The sequence below is a fragment of the Chiloscyllium plagiosum genome, chromosome 5 (genome assembly GCF_004010195.1).
Source record: "Chiloscyllium plagiosum isolate BGI_BamShark_2017 chromosome 5, ASM401019v2, whole genome shotgun sequence".
In the NCBI taxonomy this organism is placed as follows: domain Eukaryota; kingdom Metazoa; phylum Chordata; class Chondrichthyes; order Orectolobiformes; family Hemiscylliidae; genus Chiloscyllium; species Chiloscyllium plagiosum.
This window is the reverse complement of record NC_057714.1, coordinates 103,087,010-103,110,344: the sequence shown is the minus strand read 5'-3', so window position 1 is coordinate 103,110,344 and position 23,335 is coordinate 103,087,010. Positions and strand designations below refer to the sequence as shown.

The window sequence follows — 23,335 nt, the reverse complement described above, 5'->3', positions numbered from 1 at the left end:
CTCATTTCCTCCTCTCCTTTTCCCTCTTTCTTAAAAGCATTAACTCCTTCATAGAGGACAGTTCCTTGCGTACCAGATGTCCTAGTCCAAGAAGCTTTCCTTCGTGTATAAACTTTATCACTGAGTTCAGTGGTATTTGTATAGAGGGTGAGAGATTAAAACTGGAGTCATCCTTTCTCATGTATAGTGTCACAATTCCTGGGATAAGTTCACTGACATGACAGGAAAAGAGTTGATGGTTTTATTGCGTAATTATAATTGGGAACGTTGAAAAGAATAAGGGCATATCCAAGACCGAAAAGCTCGATTATTGAAATATCTATTAAGAATATTATTTTTTACAGAGAATGATAAATGTTTTTAATTTTGTAGCATTGGATCTGTGATGTAATATGACTTTAATTAAAAAAACTGAATTACTCATTTTTAATACTCTAAATTTGAAAGTTGTGTGTTCTATTTCCTTGGAAATCTCATTAGAAATCATAAGGGGAGTTTGTGGACTTGGTCATACTAATGTAAAGGAACAGACAAATGGATAAATCAGGTGTAGACAGACGATTAGTACAATTATATGGGAAACTGTTTTGAATTCCCTGCTTGTGAGATTATTTGTGCCATTGTAGTTTTATGTCACTGAAGCAGTGCAATTTCTGTGCCTACAAATGTTCTCCCACTCATTGCATTGTTATATTGTGAATGGCAACTAGAAAATTGGTTTTATTTCTCCTCCTCACATGAAGAACTTAAGATGGGGAATAAAACATCCTTTCTGTCAGGAAGAGCAGAAAAAAAAATGTTCTCCTGTTCTCCATGAACGAAAAAATCTGTAGTTTGAGGTAACAAGTGATACAATGCTTTACTTGAATTTCACAAACTGGAACATTATTTATTTCAAGTATTTGTTGCTGTATCAAAGGATTTTAAATAATTTTCATAGTTATATTTCATAAACAACAATGAAAAAAAGTTGCATTTTCTTTTAAATTAACATGCTTTAAAATGACAGCAATTTTGAAAATTTGAGACTTTTTCTAAAGAATGGTAAATGAACAGGTTATCAAGCAAAAGAAATCGATAAACAGCAACAAAGAGCAGAGTACTGCAGCCACTCTCAACTGGAATCTTGAAGTAGTTGAAAAAGCACTTAAAGGACAATTGACATTGCAGTTCACGTTGCAAATGTAATCTCCACTTTGTCAGATTTTGCTGACCTAATGTGACAGCTTATTTCTATTGGATGGAAGCATTCTTGCCAACTGATTAGAGTTGTCATGTGAAACCATTTTATTATTGGCTATACTGAAATTAATCTCGACATCTAAGAATGCATGAATAACATCTATAATTGCTGATTCACTCTATCGCCAAAATATGAGAAATGTTCTGTGCATATTTAAAATCAAGCCCTTTTTGAATGGTATTGTAGCCAAAGTTGAGTGATTATTGATATGAAAAATATCTCATTCAAAGTTGGTCCTTTAATTGCTTTGTTTGAATAGATTTTTGCTTTAATGAAAACATGGCTAAAATCTAGAATGTTCTATGTTGTTGAAGAGTTGGTTTTGCTTCCATTGTAATTGTGTGAGAGTTCAGAACGTGATCGTTGTCAAAATATGAAGAACTAACTGGATGTTAACCTTTGTTGAGAAAAAGCAGTTTTGATTCATGATTTTTAGTGCTATCGTGAGGGAATTTTAAACTTCGGTGGTTTTAAAAATTCTGTAGCATCATTTGAAAAGAACTAAATGTTTCCCTGCTGTCCTAGCCAATGATTTATCCTTGAGTCAATATCAAAGAAACAGATTGTCTGGTTATTCATTTCACTGCTGTTTGCAAATTTTCCAAATTAACTGGCTTGTTTTCTATATTGCAGCATTTTTTTGGAATGTGCCACAGTTATGAAATACAAGCATATGATTGTTTCTACCTCACTCATCTTAAATATTCTTTACTTGCTCAATACCATATCTGTTTCCCATATCTTGTAGAATGTAAAGCACTTCAATATGGGGTTGTGCATTTCTGCAAACAAATTTAAGTGAACATTCTAGTATTACAGTTTCCTTGAAATCCCACATTTCAGGGAAGATCCTATCAGTATTTCCAGAGGGCTTCCCACAATCAGCAGTGGTTTCATGGTCGTCATTAGACTCTTAATCCCCTTTTTTAAAAAAATTCAAATCCCATGGCAGGATTCAAGCCCAGGCCCCCAGAACATAACCTGTCTCTGGACTAACAGTGCAGTGATAATATCATGAGGCCATCACCTCTCCTCATAAAGTAACGTTGTCATTGTCATGATCTGTCATTAGAGGTGACTGATAGTGGTTTAACCTAAGGGCCACCATGCCTCAGGCAAGGGGAGAGGTTGGGAAGGAGGCCCATTCATGGTAACCTCAGCCAATGCAGGAATTGAATCATGCTGTTGGCTTCATTATATTGCAAACTAACTGTCCAGCCAACTGAGCTAATCAAATCCCCTCAGATGTTTCTGCAGCGTGCTATCCTATGTTTATGCAACAGATAGTAGTACTTAGGTAAAATAAGTACCTGCTAATTTATCTTGGTGTTTGTGGGATATTGGAATGGACATACTGGCTGCCATACTTGCATGTGTTAGAGCAGTAATTGTCCTGTTGAAGTTCTTAGTTGGCTGTTCATTTAAAGCCTCTGTGCTTGCTAGGTCATTTCAGAGGACACTTAAGTCAATGCAGATAGTGTCTTGTCACATTTGCACACGATCTAAATCTTCTATTGAATGTGAGGATCTTTACTTGATCCTGCATTGAAACAACACTTGTTAATAGGTGTTTGCTGTATGCAGTCTAATATGTGTGCACATGCAATCATTAAAAAAATGAGTGAAAAAAGAGTTCTGCCCATCAAGTCCACTTGAATGTTTTTTCTCCAAAATCCACTTTATTGAAACCTACTTTCTTGCTTATTTCTTTCCTTTAAAGCAGTCATGTATTTCTGAATCTAGTTTTCTTTGCGTTCTCAGGACTTTCACTTCAATTAGTAGGCGCTGTTATAATTTTTAAGTAGAAAATCACAGTGCCATTGGTTTAGATGCTTGGAATATAATTGAATAAAATTGTTACCATGTAATATTTATTATTTTAGAACTTTCTGATGAGGCTAAAGCAGCATTGCGTGAGTTTGAGGAGACTGAACGCCAACGAAAACAGGGAAAAAGAGGTCGAAGGGGAGGGCCTTCAGCTAATTTCCCTTTTTGTGATCCAAGGAGAGAGAGTGGTAGGAGGAGAGATCAACGGCCACCCTTGATGCAAGTGCCTCCATCATTGCAGGTAACTATATCTACTTGTACTTGATCTTCAATAGAAACTCTTTTTGTTAATTTCGTGGATTAAGCAAATGAAGTTTGACAGTGTTGAAGAGTAGACAGTGATTGCATCCAGTGAGCAAGTTTTTTTTTTGTCTGCCTTCATTGCTTGTTCAGCCATGATTTCTGTATCTCTGGGAATTGTAATAACTTGTATATTTTTCATAAATTACCTGTGCTGCTTATTTGTTATATTTGTTAGTATTGACATGTAGAAATCAGAGTGCAATAAAAAAGTTCATAATAGTCAGAGAAAGAAAATCTGCACCTGGGCATTTTCTATAATTGTGCAAGTGAAAAACTACTTTAAACCTCATCATTTAATTGACACATGGTTTCTATTTCCAAGATGTTGTAGCAATCCAGCTAAAAGGATTGAAAGACTAGTTATTTATTGATTTTACTTCTGAGTGGAGAATTTTGCCAGTGATCAAAAATAAGCATTAACTACAATTGCTGTTACTTTGTATTGGTTTGTTATGCCCTTTTCTGAAAATCAACTCCATATATATTTGTTCAGCATCATTGTTAAGCACACTTGAACGTTGTACCTCTGCTTCACTGCAAAGAATATGTGATTGTTGAATTTCATTTGCGATTTGAAAGGCATGCATGGCAGAGCCACCAGACTGTTCCCAGGGCATCAAGGATTAGATTATGAGGGGCGATTACATTTGCTAAATTTGCATTCCCTGGCATTTGGGGAGTTAAGGGCATTTTGAGAAGAGGTTTATGAGGTAGATGGAGTGAAGTCAGTCAATCCATTTATGAGGGACATTGCGAAACACTTCAAAGCAAAGAGTGGTAGCATTGCGGAACTTTGTTGCAATAAGCTTTCAAATGTTCGCTCAAATGATTCTTAATCTAAAACAGGTGGAGTTTTGCTAGAAAGTAATAGAAATATAAAAGATGATTTGATGTCCAAGATGGATGAATGGAGTTGAGGTACAGATCATTCGTGATCTCATTGAGCAAGCTCAAGGGGGTGACTGAACCACTCTATTATATTTGAAGTTGGTGTACTGAAGTTGATGTACTGAAGTATTGATGTACTGAAGTTTTATATCTGTTTTAAGTGTATATGATTCATTGTATTAGAATTTCTCCTGTTGCGAAGAGAGCAGCATAGTGAGCATGGGAAGATAATCAGAAAACAGATGGATCATTTTAAATGTACCAAATTTACTGAAAAGATAAATGCTATACAGGCGAGCAAGGTCCCAAGTTTTGACTGACTGGTCAGCATTACAGTTTTGATTGCTATCCAGCAGCCATTATTAGATGTATATGTGTGAAATGTTGATGACTATCCCAGATGCTCTCTTCTGTTGTGCATCCGAGAGTACTGTTCAAATAATGAGGCAGCATTTTATTGAGGCATCAGAGGCAAAGTGTTATGTTATAATATATTGAATATTTTGTATCATGCAGGATCCCAGAAATAGCAATGAAGTGAATGATCAGTTTTCGATACTATGAAATAAGCATAAAGAATGTTGTACTCTTTATATAATGTTGCAGGCTGAATTGAATCACTGGAACAAACAAATGAGTTTTGCTTTAACGTCTCAATCATGGAATGACAGCTGTGACAATGTCGTTCCAGCTCCATACTGCACTGCTTTTGAAATAGTTTATTTATTCAAGTCCTGGAGTAATGCATATTCTTGCAATCTTCCATTTGGAAGGAAGAATGATATAAACTGAACCAAGCTAAGACTTGTTTGCATTGCAAACAACAGTATTCAAATTGCCAGTTGCACTCGATAATAGCAACTGCAGGATTTAAAATGTCTCAAATTGCTTATGAGTGATATGTTTAATAAATTTTGATGTGAAGTCTAAGAGATGTAAGCTAGACAGTATTACAGGGATAAATCTAGTCTCTATTCACACATCTTTTGTTGTATTAGGAGGTCATCAGAAATTGTTGATACTGTGCTAATTTTTGCTATTTCAATTGCAATAAATGCACTAGCAGGATACACTAAAAATCAAGTGTATTGAAGAAAAATGCCTGTCTTTTGGCTTTTCAGCTGGCAGAAAAATTCAAATGAACTATTGATTTTCCTAGAGTCCTCGTACTACAATGAATTCTTCAGAGCAGCAATCTGGCAGAGGCACTTTACAACAGCGACGGCAGCCACCGCCTCTTCTGGTACCCCAACGACATCCTTCCACATCTGAAATGCCCAGTGGCCCTCCACAGCAACCAGAACAGCTGGAACAGCAGAACTCAGAAACTGCTTCTGTTGGTGTGAATTCAACAGTAATTCCAACACAACAACCAAAGAACATTCATATAAATCCTCATTTCCGAGGTCCAGTGGTTACACCTGTGCAAGGTTAGAATTGGAAAATTTTACCTAAATTCAGTGTGTGTTTTCTCCTCTTCTGTCCAGAAGACAGTAACTTATTCAGTGGTGCACTTATGAATAAAAGGATTCTCAGCAATACTTTACCAAAGTAAACATTATTGCTTAAACTTATATGTAATTGTTTTTGTAAATGCGGATAGCATTTCAACCTGCTTCTGTCTTCAGCTGATGTACATTAATCTTTCCAGCACAGGTTACTTGATGTCAGGCACTGAACATTTAACTGTTCTTTCCTTTCAACAGACTAGAACACTTCGCCAGTTTGTCATGATACTGACCATTATTAAATCTGAGATTAGCCAACCTATCAAAGATCAGAGGTGAAATTTAGCAGACTGGCTGACAAATGTACAGACTATGATAATGGAGGAGAAAGTGAGGTCTGCAGATGCTGGAGATCAGAGCTGAAAATGTGTTGCTGGAAAAGCGCAGCAGGTCAGGCAGCATCCAGGGAACAGGAGAATCGACGTTTCGGGCAAAAGCCGAAGAAGGGCTTATGCCCGAAACGTCGATTCTCCTGTTCCCTGGATGCTGCCTGACCTGCTGCGCTTTTCCAGCAACACATTTTCAGCTCAGACTATGATAATGGGCATGTAAACTATGTTAGAGGTTTTATTGAAATGTTTTAGGAAGATTTTAGGAGTAAGAACTTCTGGTTTAAAAAGCAAGTTAATTTGCAGATGACTTATTCTGCTCCTGTCCATAACATTGAACATTTCCATCTTAATTGCTCTTCAAGTGTGAAAAGATTACAGTGAAAATATTTGATAGTGAATTGAAGTAAATTCAAATCTTTTTGCCTTTTTAATGAATTTTATATGTAGTTTGTATTAACCTAAATTTTTAAATTTTGAATAAATAGGTGTTTGAGAGGTTTGTTTCCAGCATCAAGAATTTTCACTGCCACTTGAATTTTCAATTTGATTTCTATTCTATTAATTTGTAACTGAACTGATTCACTCTAAAAGTGGTGCAGTCAAATAGCTTTGTCACCTTTGTACCCTAAGATTTTGAATGATTCCAGTACAATTTTATACTTGTTATTCTAATCCACTTTGAAGCATTACTTTTCCCTGCTAATTCTTAACAGGCAGGATGTTGGCTAAAGTAATTTGTGTGTTTTTTGGAACTAATTCATAACTTAAAAGTAAATCATTTCAACTGAATGCAAGTATTTTCTGAAAAATATTCTAAAGCTTTTATCATAAAAGGCAGAAATCCTTTATGTGTAACTTAAATTTTGATCAATTTCAACTGCACCCATTTGCATCAGTAATCTGCTGAACCGATGCCATGAATTGATTCCCAGTTACGCTACTTCAGCCTTTTTCTTCAATGGAAGGGGTGATGTCAAAACGAGTAGCACCATCATTTTGCAGCACTATTTTAAAGATATCACTTGAAAATTTTTTACTTTCAACATTAAGATTATAATTGCACATTTATTATGATTCAGTGAATATTGATGCAGCAGTTTACTTTAATCTGTTCAACTTGATTTCTTGTAAAGCTGGTTGTTTGCCTTGAAGTCAGTGCAAGATCATCTCTCTGGTTTTGTAAGAATGGAACCTCTAATGTAGCAACATTATGGGAATATCTACACTATACACTGCAGTGGTTTAGGAAGGTAGCTCACCACCACCTTTTTGAGGCCAGATAGAGTGGGGCAATTGTCAATGCCACAACATGAATAAATGTAAAAAATGCAATAAGTAATCTCATTTGTGAAAAGCCTTCTTGAAGTGCTTTGTATTTGATAACATATGCTTATTTATGGAAGACAGTTAATTTATATATTGAATAATATGAAATTATAGTTAAAATAAGTTTATTTTAGTCCCACTGGTGTATCATTTTAAAAATGTAAACTCCATTTTCTTTCTGTAGTTTTCAATTGAACTTTAAAACTTCAAAAGTGAATTACTGGGAGCAGCTGTTAAGGAATTAATTTTGGATGGATGACTCTAAAGTGCTTCCGGCACTCCCCGTTAGGTTGTTCAGCTCCCATACACTTGCTTAGGACCTGCTTCATATTTGTGTGCCTTCAGTGTTATTCTGTAAACTTCTTTGAATGTTGGTCAGAAATGAATGCTAATGTAATGTGTCTATCTAAATTCAAAAACTCTTGGTTCCTTCTTGATGCTTTAACTTTAATCTGTTTTGTGATTCACATCAGTTCTTTGCTGCATCTGTGATGTCATCTTTTGGTCAATTTACGTATCACCCTTCTTTTTGTTTCAATACTTTCAAGTCTTTGCATTATATGTTGTAAAATCATTGCTAATTTTATGCTTAAAAATGAAGAGTTTTCCTGGTGGTTTGGGGATATGCACCTGATTAGAAAGTTGTGATAGGATGGGACAAAGTAGGCGGGATTTATTGAACGAGGAGAAAGTGAGGGCTGCAGATGCTGGAGATCAGAGCTGAAAATGTGTTGCTGGAAAAGTGCAGCAGGTCAGGCAGCATCCAAGGAACAGGAGAATCGACGTTTCGGGCATAAGCCCTTCAGGATTTATTGAACACCGAAAATGAGAAGTGAAATAAGTAGTAAGATGAGTTACTCCTCAGGATGAAACCTTGACAACACTGGAACTTCTATTTCCTTGTTTTACAATGGAATTTTTCTTTTACCTGTGTTGATATTAGTGGTGCGTGATACGCAGTCACCGATTTGCAATTTTCTGGTGATTTGATGAGTTTAAGAAGCAGTAATTTAGATATGATGCACTCTTTAATTAGATAAAGTAATTATACAGTGTGACAATTGGGGATGGTTCATTGATAACAGAGGACAAACAGGCTGTTGGCATGGAATGTCTTGATCTCATTAATGTAGTGGGGGCAACATTTTCCTCTGTAGCCAAGTTGTTTGGGACCTTTTTCTTTGGTCTTCCTCATTTCCTTTTGATTTGTCTTACATCTGCCTGCTGAAGACTGCTGCCTACAAGGTCTACTTGGTGCAAACTCTCTGGGAGAAACTCCCCTCTGTCCTCAGTCTACGCTGTTCTAGGTCTCTACGCAAATTCTCCAGCATGGTTTTGACCTATTCCCGACACAGTTGTTCAGGCATGAAATCTAGCTTCGTAACCCTTGGCCCTGACATGGCTTTTCCAGTGCTAATGTGGCTTCTGCAGCTTCTTTGACCCCAGCGCGATTATTCCAGTATGGAATTGGCCAACCTGCTATAAGGAGCTGAAAATGTGTTGCTGGAAAAGCGAAGCAGGTCAGGCAGCATCCAAGGAACAGGAGAATCGACGTTTCGGGCTTCTTCAGGAATCAACCTGCTATAAGCCTACCTTGATGCTTCCTGTCCTGAGTGCTCCTGTCTGAGCCGGGCAGTAACTGTTATATGATATTTGCAGGGACATGTAATTTTCTGTGTTAATCAATTGTCTGAACCCTTTTGGCCAAGGGCCATGGGACAGGCACTCATGATGTTGGATAATGATTGTCCCCTTGCCTGCCTTCGGCTGAGGATTAGTTTACTATTCTTTCTCAGAACAAAACCTTATTTTTGAAAACAGCACCCTGATAATAGGGTGTTTTCGCTGCTGGATAAATTGTTGACGCTAGTTCAATTGCCATTGTGACCACTGTTTTATTCGTAATTTCCCTTTGTTTTCACATGAGAATTTTGAAAAGTTGACTACTACTGTAATAGCTTTTAAATGAAATCTCCTGCTCCTCTGTACATACTATAAAAAAATCAGTTTTTAAGCAGCCACAATATTTAACATATATACTTTTCCAAATATACTAACTTTGTTAATTCATAGTATTATTTGTGATGATGAATGTGACTTCAACCTTGTTACATTAGAAACCTTGCAAATTTGTTAAATACTATCAAATGCTGATGTCAAAATACTTAAGTGCCAATTGTTTTTTTTAATCAGTTTGTGATGGGATCAAATGGTGTTTAATTGGAAGTTTACATATGTCAAAAGCTGTTTGGGCAATATTAACTGTTAGAGGTGCAGGCCCAATTGATTTTATTTGTTTTAGAAACTTGATCGATATTCATGCTTGTGCGTAAACTGTTTTGCTGCTTTAAAATGTAGAGAAAGAGCTGACACTTTGCTTTATGTCTTAACAAAAAAATGTTCCTATTTTTGGTGTTGAATTTATTGCAGCAAATATGCCTGAATTCTTTGTATGATCAGAACTCAAAGGTAATGATTGGTGTTTTTCTTTCCTCTCCTCATTGTAATTGCAGTGCCCTTGATGCCTACGCCAAACCAGCCGAGGCCTGCTGTGGGCCCCCAGAGATTCCTAGTGAGTAGCAGCTGCTTCCTTTTGTATTGCAATATTGATTGTATGTACCCCTGTAAAGTAGTATTAACATAGTAATTAAATACCAGCGATGCTAAATAAAGTTTTGAGAATCTGTAAACATCTTTCGTTGTCTGCACAGCTGGAAATGTTTGATATGAGCTTTATTCTGTGATAGATCTGGTGACTTGACTGTGAGCTCTACAAATGGGAAGATGATAGGATATGTAACAGGACTTCATATGCTTTCAAGAACAAAATCTATTAAAATTGACAGACTTTTGCTTTATGAATGTAATGTCTTATTTTTCAAGTACAAGAAAGATATTCCCACTGTTCCATTTGGAAGTATTAGTCAAGGTCAGAGGCCTTGATTAAATCCCATGTATTAAATTATTTCCTGACATTTTCATTGTTTAAATCTAAATGGTTTTGCACTTGCTTTTCTTTTAGGTTTGAGCATATGGACTTGAGTTTTTTTAATTGTATATCTGAATCCATACTATTTTGTAATATAAATCTGGAGCACTCTGAAGGAATTACAGTATTTCAGCATTCAGATTTGGTGAATATTCAAACAGTTGATGCTACTACTCTGTAAATTTCCTTCTCCTGGCTTCAACCTAAAAATTAATTTCTTCCTATGTATCCTGAATAACTGCCAAATAGCAGCAAACAAGAGCAGAAAGTTGTATAATTTTCAGGCAAGATTAAAATGGATACAAAGGTAAAAACAGATCAACTGAAAGAGAATCAGTGGTATGCTGTAGTTAATGTTCAGAACCATGGAGAGTTGCATTGTAGTCTACAGGGTACAAGACATCAGGTGTTGGTGATTGACACTTCCTGGGTAGAGATTCTCATATCAGTTTATGCAAATTGAGTATGAACAAGGTTGCTGAAGCAAATTATATTTCATTTAGGTTATGGACCTTGCTAAACTGAAGCAGGGCTCTGTTCTGTGTATAAGATATCCGTCTGAGCTTTTTGTGTTTTCAAGCCATGTTTTGGAAAGCTAAGTAATTATAACCTTTATAGGTGGTAAAGGAATGATGGGCATTTTCTCTCATCAGATCTTGGGCGGAGGAGAGCAGATGCAGTATTAGATACCACCAGCTGTCAAATACTGTCAGACGAGCATATACAGTGCACAATTTAAAATGCAGGTGACATAATACCAAGCAACTTCCATTTGCCACCAGGCATCTGATTAATCATGATTAGCATACATTATCATACTATCAAATTTAATCATATCCATGAGTTTCCATCTGCAGAGCTCAATGTAGCTGTACAGAATATGGTTCAGATTTGAGAGTTTGTATGTCTGCATGTGCATTATATGTTGATTTCAAGATTAGAAAATATAAAATTTGTGTGTGAATAAAATTCTCTCTCGACCCAATGTTTAAATATTTTATGTATAGTAACTAGTGTTCATAGAATTTTTGAGGCATTGCAACCTTTGATAAGTTTGGGGAAAAAATGCTGTCTTAAATAGGCATTCCTGTGATTGAGTGATGAGGAATTTACTTTTTCTCATTGAGTCCACGACCTTCATAGGATTGTTAAAATTTATAGCTTAAATTTGTTTCTTCATTTACCTTCATTTTGCTGCTGCTTCTGTAGCTCCACAAAGAGCAGTTCATGCCCAAGTGTCAGAGCATCAGGCTAAAAATGAATTGACACTAAAACCTCAAATACCTTATTGAAATCATAAATGCTAATATACAATCAGGTAAAGGGACTAAAATTATGAGAGATCTGTAAGAATAAAGATGGGGAAATTGTTCCCATTAATAGAAACAGCAAGAACTAGAGGATGCAGATTTAGGATGATCAGACTCAGTTGCAGCTTTCAAAAGGAATTTGAACAATTATCTGGAGAAAAAAATTGCATGCTGCAGAGGAAGAGCAGGTGAATGGAACTAGCTGAGTTGCCCTTGCAGTGAGCCAGCGTGCACAGGATGCAATGATTGATTCTTTCAATGCTGTAAATGTTATATAATTCCATGAAAAATTCAAAGTGGAGTTTTTCATGCTTGACAAGCAATGCTGCTTGTAGAGTTTCTGTCATGCATTGCCCTCCAAATTTTTGTTGTTATAAAATATTTCCAAGTGTAACTCTGAATTTCAACAGTGCACTAATAATCTTAACAGCAATGGAACACTAATTTTGGGACAAAATGAAGTGTTTATTGCAATCCACATCTTACTGTTAGTCTATTTGACTGCGGTAAAGGTTTTGTGATGCATATTAACATTTATTAACAACATTTGTTGAAATCCTGGGTAGAGAGAATATTTTTTGCCTTTTTTTATGAGTAGTGATCCAGATAGCTCGGAGGCATTTCAGATCAAAGTTGCATGCAACTTGCTGATCACTGTCAAAGTGGCTATAATGTACAATTGTTGATATGTGAGTTACGAAGGAATTAGTGGTCCAAGATTCTTGATTATTAGCAAGCAAGTTGAGATAATTTGACTTCCAGGCTCTGTAGTTGACAGGCATTCTGGTGCCATTGAGATTTATATTGGAGCATTGGTCACTAGTATGAGGTAACATGATTTATTACCTGAAGAAGATGATGGTAAGCTGACATCTGAAAACTGTAGTACTTAGGGTGTGGAGGCACCTACAGTGCAGTTTGGAAGGGAGTCCCAGGCATTTGACCCAGAAACAGTGAAGGAATGGTGATACAGTTCCAATTCAGGACAGTGTGTAACTGAGAGTGAAACTTGAAGATGGTGGTATTCCCATACATCTGAAGCCGTGGTACCCCACTCATATAGAATTACAGTGAGCAAGATTGCTTAGAGATCAGGAGCGCGAGAGCAGTATAGTGTGAATTGTTTTTAAAAATCGGTCTTGTTCAAACATTATTTATAAAATTTACCAAAAATGGAGATAACATTTGACTAATATGCATGCATCTTTCAGCCAACAAAATAAATTAGAGAAATGAAAACGAAATGACCTCTTGGATATTTTTATGTTTCTGTCACTGAAGCTTAAGATAACAACCAGAATATTAATGTTCTGTCCTGTATTTTATGCAATATACATATTGAAAACAATTTACCCTTCCTGGTATTTTTTAAAGACAGCACAGAAGATGGACATTCAATCTATTGTGTCTGTGCAGCCTCTTGGCAATAGATAATCCAGTTGTTCAGACCCTCCTCTATTCCATAGCCATGTAAATATTTCCCTTTCACATACATGCCCAATTGCCTGTTGAAAGTCACAATCGAATTAGCTGCTCGCATCCAGTGCACTCCAGATCACAACTCAATGCATTAAAATCAAATCTTTTTTACAATTTTGGTTCTCTTCCTCGTATTCTTAAATTTGAATCATTTGCACATTTACTTTAGTAAAAACATCAAAAGTTTGAACATCTATATTAAAACTCTCTCTCGCCTTCTCTGCTATAAGGTGGAAAAAACAGTTTTCTCTCCTTCAAAATAAAATTCTCATTGCTGGTACCATTCAAATAAATCTTAGCCTACTCCCTCCCTCGGTCTTGACTACTTCGCGAAAATGTAGCACCAGAGTTGGATACAGTACACCGTCTAAGACTTCAGTAATTTATGAAGATTTTGTTTAATATTCTTTTATGTAAAACGAGGGAATTCACATATTTCATTAACACACTCATCAACTTGTTCTATCAATTTCAAATATTTCTATGCATTAACCTTCAGTCCTTAGTTTCTGCATCTCCCTTGAAATTTTCCATTTAACTTGTCTTTCCACATTCTTTCTTCCAAAGAGGATTACTTCTGTACATTAAGTTGTCTTGTGTCTGCCCACTCATTTATTTTCTCTTGAAAAATCTGCTACTCACCTCCTTGCAAGAGTTGATCAACCTCAGTAAAACTGTCATTATTAGCAAGCGTATAATAAAGTTTAATTTTTATTTTAGAACTTCGTCTTGCATATTGAATTCACTATTTGCATTCTCTGCAATTGTAGAGAAGAGAGCAGCTTAAAAATCTTCAAACTTCTCTGGAAATGCAGCTTAGTGAATGTAGAGCTTCAAATGATAATTAAGGCTCATGTTCCATATTCCCATTTTTATTTATACCTTTTAGCATTTGCAAAGTGTATGCAAATGGATTATTAAAATGAAGATTCACACCAAGATGTTAGATGTGGCGTGAAATATTTACAATAGTTGCTTCCCCAACTCTTTTTGCTCTCCTTAATTCATCTTAAAGCTAGACAAGTTTGGATAGAAAATTATCCTAGTGTGAAAGTTATTTAAATTGTAGGTTAAATCTTAAAATTTCAGGTTTACAACTGTTCTAATGAACTGTCATGTGTTGAGCCTCCGTAGTGATTGTAAATGAAGTGTAGTTAACATTAGCATTTAGAAAACACTTTTTTGGCAAATGTGGACATTAAATAAAGATCTAAAATATTTATGCATTTCTAAAATATGATGTAGCTGTACTTAAGAACAAAAATACATATGCCTGAGGGGTATGTCTGGGTTAATAACCACTTCGGTGTATGTAGCCTCTGTGAATGTAAAGAGGGAGGCGTACAGGTTTATTCATGACATCTTTTTTTCCTTGCAAGCGCTTGATACTGTCACTTCTGGTCTGGAAGATAAGGGGATCTGTATCCTGTAACTGAAGATCCTTCACCGTGTATTGTAATAGTAATGCAGGCTGTATAGCAGTCATTTAATTTACTTAGGTTTGTCTTTTTTTCAGCAGTCAGTGACAGCCAGTTGAATTAACTTATGCTCACCCACAATATCAGATTTATTTTCACGTATAACTATTTTACATTTAAAGTAGGATTAATAATGAATGCCTGCCTTGAAGATGGACAGTATTAATTTGTTGAACAATTCATAAGATTTCAACAATGTTGTTAAGGTATTTAATTAAAGGTTTTTGTGACTATAGCTGAAGCTATTGAGAAAACTGATAAGTGGCACAATAGCCATTTGATCTTCTTGGTTAGCTGTTCCTCCTTTTCAATAGTTGATTAACTTTTTGTTGAGCACCTTATGTGAAGTTTTAGCTGTTTTATCATTGTAAGCAAGTGCCATCATTCCATATGAAAAGATGGATTACCATTGATAACATCATATAATTAGCCAAGGTAGAAAAGCAAAAGCACAGTTTATATAAGGATCATATGCCAAGGAAGTTAATTTCTTAACTGGGAAGAGTCCATGAGAGTACAAAATGAGAAAGCTAAGTGTCGTCTTATTCCGCAAAAGGATTAGAACAGCCTTATCTTGCTTATTTTCTTTGAGTGGGTGATAAAAAGTGTGTTTCTGTGCTACGTGAATGCAATGTATTATGAGATTTTCACTACATATAATAAACTGATGACACAGGTTTGCTCCTGTAGAAGAGACTGAACCAAGTAAATTGATGGACAAAATGAATAATTAACCCACTATCATTCTCTGTATTGTTTACCTATTGGATTTTGTTGTCCTACACTTAGTCGTGATCTATTAACTTCTAATGTATTTAATAAGGAAAACAGATTAATGAGCAATTGAGACTAGGGAAATTTGGTATTTCAGATTGGCAAAATCTGATGATTGCACTGAATCTGTTAGGAATTAAAAATCAAGTCTATTGATACATGATGCTCATATAGTGGTGTGTGCAAATAATATTGAGGAAGAATTTATGACTGATTAGATGTTAGGTTTCCTGATTCATCTAAGAAATGATTGACAAAGATTCAGATCCAACAGCATGTAAGAAGATATTCAGTACAACCTTCTGACTAATAAATCATTTTGTTATCAGAGCCCTCCAGAATTTCAACCACCTATTCCAGTCCCTGCTAATTTTAATCAGCCACCCAGACTTCCTCTTCAGGAACCATGGAGAGGACCACACCCTCAAGAGAGAGAACCTTTCTTCATTGGTGGTAAGAAACCATGGAAATTTTTAATGCAAAAGGTATCAATTTAAAAGTAGTTAGAGTTGTGGAAAATATATGCTTCGAATAATGTAAGTTACAAACAATGCTAAAAGTTTCAAGACTTGGAGGTTCAACTTAAGCATTTTGCAATACCTAAAGATTTTTTAGTGAAAGAGTTAGTTTGTAATGTGCAAAGAAATATTAATACAACGTAGTTCAAATCGCGTTAATGCATGTTTGAATTCACAGAGCCAAGGTTCCAAGGGCAACATGTGTTTGAACAAGGAAGTCCTCCACCCCCACTTATGAATAACCATGCTATGTCTTTGCAACCTCCCATGGTGTACAGCCATCCAGGCTCAGGTTTCAACCAACAGGGACAGCATCACATGTTTCCGCGGGAGGCTCCAATAAGAACGAGTCTTCAACCACAGGGTCATATGGGAATGTCTCCCTTTAACCAACCTGGTCCATTGAATCCCAGACCATTTATTCCTCCAAGACAGCAATTTCCGCAAGGTCCTGGACAACCATTTCCACCCTCACCCCATATTCAACAAAATCTGCAGGTAAATGAAAAGCTTGCTCAGTCCATGAATAACTAGAATAATGAGAACCTAATCTTAGCTGCAATAGCTGTGGTTAAGAGTATTGTAAGCACTTGTGAAAGATTTATAGTTGCCTCATGAGTTGAAGTTATGTACTTATGCAGTAGGTTTGTATATAAGATGATTCTTCAATATATAATTTACTACTGAACCAACCAAAAGTATTTTCTTTTCTGTTCCTAACAGTTTTTTTTGGCTGTTTGTAGTTATTGACATTGTGTGCCAAAATACACATCTTACTTGATGATAGGTGTTCCAATAAATGACAATATGGCCCCTTGATTGTGTACTTGAAAATGTAATCTCTGTCTTGGATTTGTATTAAATATGGAATTAATAGTTGGTATAAAAATGCCCAGTGTACAATTGAAGATAGGGCGCCCTCTGCTGCCTGAATGATAAGTAAGTAGGTCTCCACTGACACTGAAATCTCTTTGAATTTTAAAAGTTGAATTATCCAATATTTTGAATTAAGCACTATAAATAATGCAAAAAAGTATGAAATAGTTTGTCACTTTCAGTGAAAAGACTTCATTGAAATCTGAAATCATGCAAAAGCCTTTTTTGAACAAACTAGAAAAGTCATAAGCTAAAAATTAAATAACATTTTAGTCAATTGAATGTCATCAGCAGTAACATAGAATTTTTAATTTTGGTGAGGACCTATATATTGGGTAACTATTGTAGATGAGATTTTTGAAAATGTGGATATGTTAGTTACCAGCCATTGCAGCAGTAAAGGTTCACAGTGTCACCGGATGAAATTTACCAATTCAAATACAGTTTCAACTAACCTTGAGTCATGATATTAAGCATTCCACATTTGTAACTGTAAATCATGCAACAACTTGGTAAGCAGGATTAAATTTAAAAATAAACTAATAGCTCACAGTTGATGTAGAATAAGTACTTGGTGAGGGAAGGGAGAAAGTGGAAGAAACATGGAGAATTATGATTGGACTTCTAATGAAATTAAGACAAGAAAGTGATTATTCAGCAAAAATAATTGAAGGGGTCGTAATTACTGGGGAAAAAAAATTAACGTGTTACAAGAGTAATGTATGCATTAATTTTGTTACATCTTTGAGCAATATGCTCTCTGATTATTCTTGATTGTATAATGCATTTGTTGTATTAAACAGTGTATTCAGCATTGCTGTGCAGCCGGTCATGTCCATATCTGAATACAACCTTTCGTTTTCCCTAACCAGTTGTATTGCAGATTGTTGCACTTTCAGTAGGTCACTGAAGTTCTTTGAGTGTGTATTTCTTGCACAGCATAGATCATTATTTCATGTTATTGGAATCTTAACCCCTTCATTATTTTGTTCTTTCAGCCACCCTTGCAGCTTCAACCACTGCCCCAACACCAGCATAACTGTTCCCCTCAACCAATCATTCCTAATGCACCGCACCAGTTTAGGCCGCACTTGCAGATTCTTCCGACATCTGTAAATGACAAACGACTGCAGCGTCCGCAGCGGCAAAATATTATGAAGCCTCGGCATGTGAGCATCTTTTCAATTTTAAAATTCTCACATCATAAAGTGGCAAATCTTATTTTTAAATATTGTTTTGTTGGCACTTCACTTGTTTTTGCTTTTATAATCTGCTTCACTTCTTGGAATTTTAGCAGATGGTGCGTTCTTTGGTGTGTGACATTATGCTCAGGGTAATTACCAAAGAGAAATTTGACTGGCTTGATTTAACTGTAGATCACCAACAGCGGTCCTTTTTTTTGTAAATTAAGTTACTTCATTAAGAGTAAATTATCTACATGAATTTACTTCACTAGTTCTGTTGATAGTTTATGAGGAGGGAAGTGATTTTGGTGGTATCTTCCTGAAAATCCTGATTTTATCATTGTTTCATGTGGAGCCTCTACTTCTTGAATTGATGTTCAATGTATTGCATCCAAGCGCAGACTGTAACATTATTACCATGTAAGCAGTAGCCTTCTGCACAATCTGTCAGCTATTGGTTGAGGCCATTGTTCTATAGTTAGCCACAAATTACAAAAAAACACAATTTCTGGTAATTTGCCAGTCAATTAAGCTTCCTGGTTTGAACCTTTTAGGGCTTTTAAGGTTGCGTGAGATATGAAGAGCTGTGAAATGTCATGCAGTAAAGGACACAATAAAAATCAATATAGACTTATTGAGACATCGTAAATTTCAAAAATGGGCATTCAGTTTAATTAGCTAATCCTTTTTCATTATATTGTTCAACCGTTGCATTTAGCTGCATCATCTTTGTTTTTAACTGACTGATACTCATGAACCCTACTCTGCAATTTAAGGGTCTGAATAGCCTGTTCCTATTTATTATATTCTTGTATTCAATTCAAAAATCTTCACTTATTTCACATCGCTCGTATTCATGATTATGTAATCTTGCATGAATTCCCCATTTCTTTGAAACTTTTGCCATTAAAAAATACTGTATTTTGCCAAGAGCAACCTGCAATAATGCTATGAACAATTTTGGCAACTTTATATGGCTGCCTTGAATGCTCTTTTTTTTTAAAACTAGAACGCGGTGGCACAGTGGTTAGCACTGCTGCCTCTCAGCGCCAGGGACCCGGGTTCGATTCCCGTCTTGGGCGACTGACTGTATGGAGTTTGCATGTTCTCCCTGTGTCTGCATGGGTTTCCTCCAGGTTCTCCGGTTTCCTCCCATAATCCAAAGATGTGCAGGTCAGGTGAATTGGCCAAAGTGTTAGATGTGTTAGGGTAGGGGAAAGGGTCTGTTTGGGTTACTCAGTGTGGACTTGTTGGGCCCAAGGGCCTGCTTCCATACTGTAAGGAATCTAATCATCAAGTCTGACTTCAATATTTGTGTGTTAGTTGAGCTCACTGCACTCTTTCTTCATTATCAAATACAATGTCTTCTAAGTAATGAACGCTACCGTGTAATGTAAGTAAGGTCAAGCTCAAATCTTACTATCTCTTATGTTCTGTACCTCTCCTAATGCTTAAATTACTGTTTCTGTCATTGCAACTACACTCTAAAATGGTTTAACTTGTTTTTTACAGTAGCACCCCATGTCTTTCTGTTGAATAAATTATTTCATTCACTTCAATATTTTTCCCACTTTAGTAGCTTCTAGCTGTAGTTTTTTTTAGCATTTATCTGTATTTCCCATGTTGAGGCTTTTTTTAATATTTTGGATGTGTTTTCTTTAATACTTTCTTTAGATATTTTTTGGAAAGCTTTTTAAAATCTTTTACAAAACATTTATGTATAAAGAAAAAAGAAATTCTTAGTAAACAACCCACTATTCTACTGTAACAACTCTATCTACTTAACTAAAACTAAACTACAGACATATTGAAGTCTTGTTGTTAAGTTTGTGAATGTAGCTTTTAATAAGTTCGAGGCTCAAATTTTCCATTGCATGTAAAAAAAATTTGGTTGACTTTCAATTTTAGCAAAGTCACACTATCTGTTTATTTGTATGTTTCAACCAATAAATATTGAGTCATTGACTTTGCTGTAGAATAAAGCCTACAGTTTACAACTTGTGCACCAAATAGGCTTTTGCTTTGTGTCTTAAAGTGAACAGCCAAAAGAATCTGCGTCAACCACTCTATCAGGTATTGTCATAATGTATGTTTCAGGTAGTTCTGTTAGGGAGTTCCTCAAATATTCTTCTAAGAAAATATATTATGGCTCCATATGTAAAGCTGTAAATATGTAAAGTTTGTGAGATACATCTAATTCCTGCACCTTTTTGTTTCTTTTCAACATAAAGTCTTCACTCAAGTTTTGTTAAAATTTATAGCAGAACATAATAAATTAGTTTATCAGATTGGCGATGTGTTGAAATTACCTGCAAATTACAGGCATTAGATAATTCGATTCCTTCAAAGCAATTGACACTTAATATGCTCATTGAATTTAAATTGTCTATTGTTTTACTTAAAGATATAGCTCAGAATCAATAAAATAAAAAATGGTAAAAATTGGAATCTGAAACAAAAATGAGAATCGTTTGAAACTTATCAACTTTTGTAAAGCAAGATGGTGTATCAATAGTAGAACTTGTGCTTTTCTGAGTACAGACGGAATTAAATCATCACTTTTTTGTTCTCTTCAATTTTGTTGCATATCCAATTGGAAGTGTTGTTTATACTTTTGGATTTTGTGATGCTCCGCCAAGTGCTGAGCTCTCCAATTTTTGTGTTATGTAGTTCCTCCATTAAGAATGCATGGGCACCACATTCCAGATCACTGTTCATGTCATTTTGACCAGTCAGCAAAGTGAACTTGTGCAAATCACATAATCAGTTAATCCTGTTTTCATGGAATGAAAGATGAGAATAATTTTTGGCCCCTGTTTAACAAGTTTCAAACAGATAATTACTGGAAGGAGAAGGGAAATGGCCCCAGTGCTCCCCTTCAACTTGAACATTTCTTGCACAGCAAGTGCATGTCCTATAGTTTTAAAGAAACAAGCTCTTTGGTTGGCATGGATGAGTTGGACCAGATGTCCTAAACTGATATTGTCCTTTTGCCAACATTTGGCCATATCCCTCTAAACTTTTCTTATTCAATACCCATCCAGGTGCCTTTTAAATGTCATCATTGTACCTGCCTCCACCGCTTCCCCAGGCAGTTTGTTCCAGACATGAACCACCCTTTATGTGAAAAGGTCGCTACTCAGATCCCTTTAAAATCTTTCCCTTCTCATCTTCGTTTTGGACTCTCCTATCCTGGGAAAACAAGCTTGGCTATTCACCCTATCCATCCTTCTCATGATTTTATAAACCTCCAAAAGGTCACCCTTCAGCCTCCGATGCTCCAGGAAAAAAAGCCCTAGCCTATTCAGCCTCTCCCTATACCTCAAATTCTCCATTCTTGGCAACATCTTTGCAAATCTTTTCTGAACTCTTTCAAGTTTAGCAAATCTTTGCTGTAGCAGGAATTAAGCACAGTATTCTAAAAGTGACCTTACCAATGTCCTGTAAAGCCATATTAGATCCCACCTCATGTACTCATTGCACTGACCAAACTGCTATCTTAACCACCCTATCTACATGTGATGCAAACCTCAAAGAATTATGTACCGTGAACGCCAGCTCTCGTTAGCACAGTTCTACAACACTACCCAAGGTTATACTTTTAGTTTTATTAGTCCTGCCCTTGTTTGTTTTACCAAAATGCAATACCTTGCAATAATCCAAATTAAACTCCATCTGCTGCTCTTCAACCCATTGACCCAGTTAATCAAGATTTCTTTGTAATCTGAGCACTTACTTTGCTTGCCCACAATACCACCAATTTTGGTGTCACCTGCAAATTTACTAAAGGAGTGCCTTCTATATTCTCATCCAAATTGTTTCCATTTTTCTTCAGTATTCGCACTGGAAAAAGAGGAGGACAAGACTAAGATACAGGCTACTAGACTAGATGGGATTGAGGTTCATGAGGAGGTGTTAGCAATTCTGGAAAGTGTGAAAATAGCTAAGAGTCCTGGGCCAGATGGGATTTATCCTAGGATTCTCTGGGAAGAGAGGAAGGAGATTGCAGAGCCTTTGGCTTTGATCTTTGTCGTTGTTATCTACAGGAATAGTGCCAGAAGCTTGGAGGATAGCAATGTTCCCCCCTCATTCAAGAAGTGGAGTAGAGACAACTCTGGTAATTATAGACTGGTGAATGTACTGTTGTGGGTAAAGTGTTGGAAAAGGCTATAAGAAAGAGGATTTATAATCGTCTAAAGAGGAATAAATTGATTCGGGATAATCAACCCAGTTTTCTGAAGGGTAGGTCTCACAAAGCTTATTAAGTTCTTTGAGAAGGTGACTAGACAGGTGGATGATGATGTATATGGATTTCAGTAAGGTATTTGATAAGGTTCAGAGCTTAAAAATGTGTTGCTGGAAAAGCGCAGCAGGTCAGGCAGCATCAAAGAAGCAGGAGAATCAACGTTTCGGGCATAAGCCCTTCTTCAGGAATGATAAGGTTCCCCATGCACAAAATACAGTGACATGGGATTGAGGGCGATTTAGCAGTTTGGATCAGAAATTGGCTAGCTGAAAGAAGACAGAAGATGGTGGTTGATAGGAAATGGTCATCCTGGAGTTCAGTTACTAGTGGTGTACTACAAGCATCTGTTTTGGGGCCACTGCTGTTTGTCATTTTTATAAATGACCTAGATGAGGGTGTCGAAAGATGGGTTATAAATTTGCGGATGATGCTAAGGTCGGAGGAGCTGTGGATAGTGCTGAAGGATGTTGCAGGTGACAGAGGGACATAGATATGCTGCAGAGATGGGCTGAGAGGTGGCAAATGGAGTTTAATTTGGGAAAGTTTGAGGTGATTCACTTTGGAAGGAGCAACAGGAATGACGAGTACTGGGCTGATGGTAAGGTTATTAGTAGTGTAGATGACCAGAGAGATCCCTGAAAGTTGCCACTCAAGTTGGTAGGATTGGTAAGAAGGCATATGGTGGTTGTTAGGTTTTATTGATAGAGGGAGTAAGTTTTGGAGCCACGAGGTCATGCTGCAGCTGTTCAAAACTTTGGTGCGGCCGCAATTGGAGGATTGTGTACAGGTCTGGTCATCGCATTAGAGGAAGGATAGAACATAGAAGAATACAGCGCAGTACAGGCCCTTCAGCCCTCGATGTTGTGCCGATCCAAGCCCACCTAACCTACATGAGCCCACTATCCTCCACATGCCTATCCAATGCCCGCTTAAATGCCCATAATGAGGGAGAGTCCACCACTGCTACTGGCAGGGCATTCCATGAACTCACGACTCGCTGAGTAAAGAACCTACCCCTAACATCTGTCCTATACCTACCCCCCCTTAATTTAAA

General features: G+C 36.5%; 1 protein-coding gene across 1 annotated transcript in view; it reads left to right on the top strand.

Moving 5' to 3' along the window:
* Window positions 1-23,335, top strand: part of rbm33a (RNA binding motif protein 33a) — a 159,544-nt gene that overhangs the window by 57,342 nt on the left and 78,867 nt on the right. Inside the window, exons 9-14 of the mRNA XM_043691050.1 lie at window positions 3,127-3,311; window positions 5,421-5,691; window positions 9,941-9,999; window positions 15,787-15,910; window positions 16,154-16,473; window positions 17,850-18,020. Coding sequence (XP_043546985.1) covers window positions 3,127-3,311; window positions 5,421-5,691; window positions 9,941-9,999; window positions 15,787-15,910; window positions 16,154-16,473; window positions 17,850-18,020 — 1,130 coding nt within the window. The remainder of the gene's footprint in view (window positions 1-3,126; window positions 3,312-5,420; window positions 5,692-9,940; window positions 10,000-15,786; window positions 15,911-16,153; window positions 16,474-17,849; window positions 18,021-23,335) is intronic.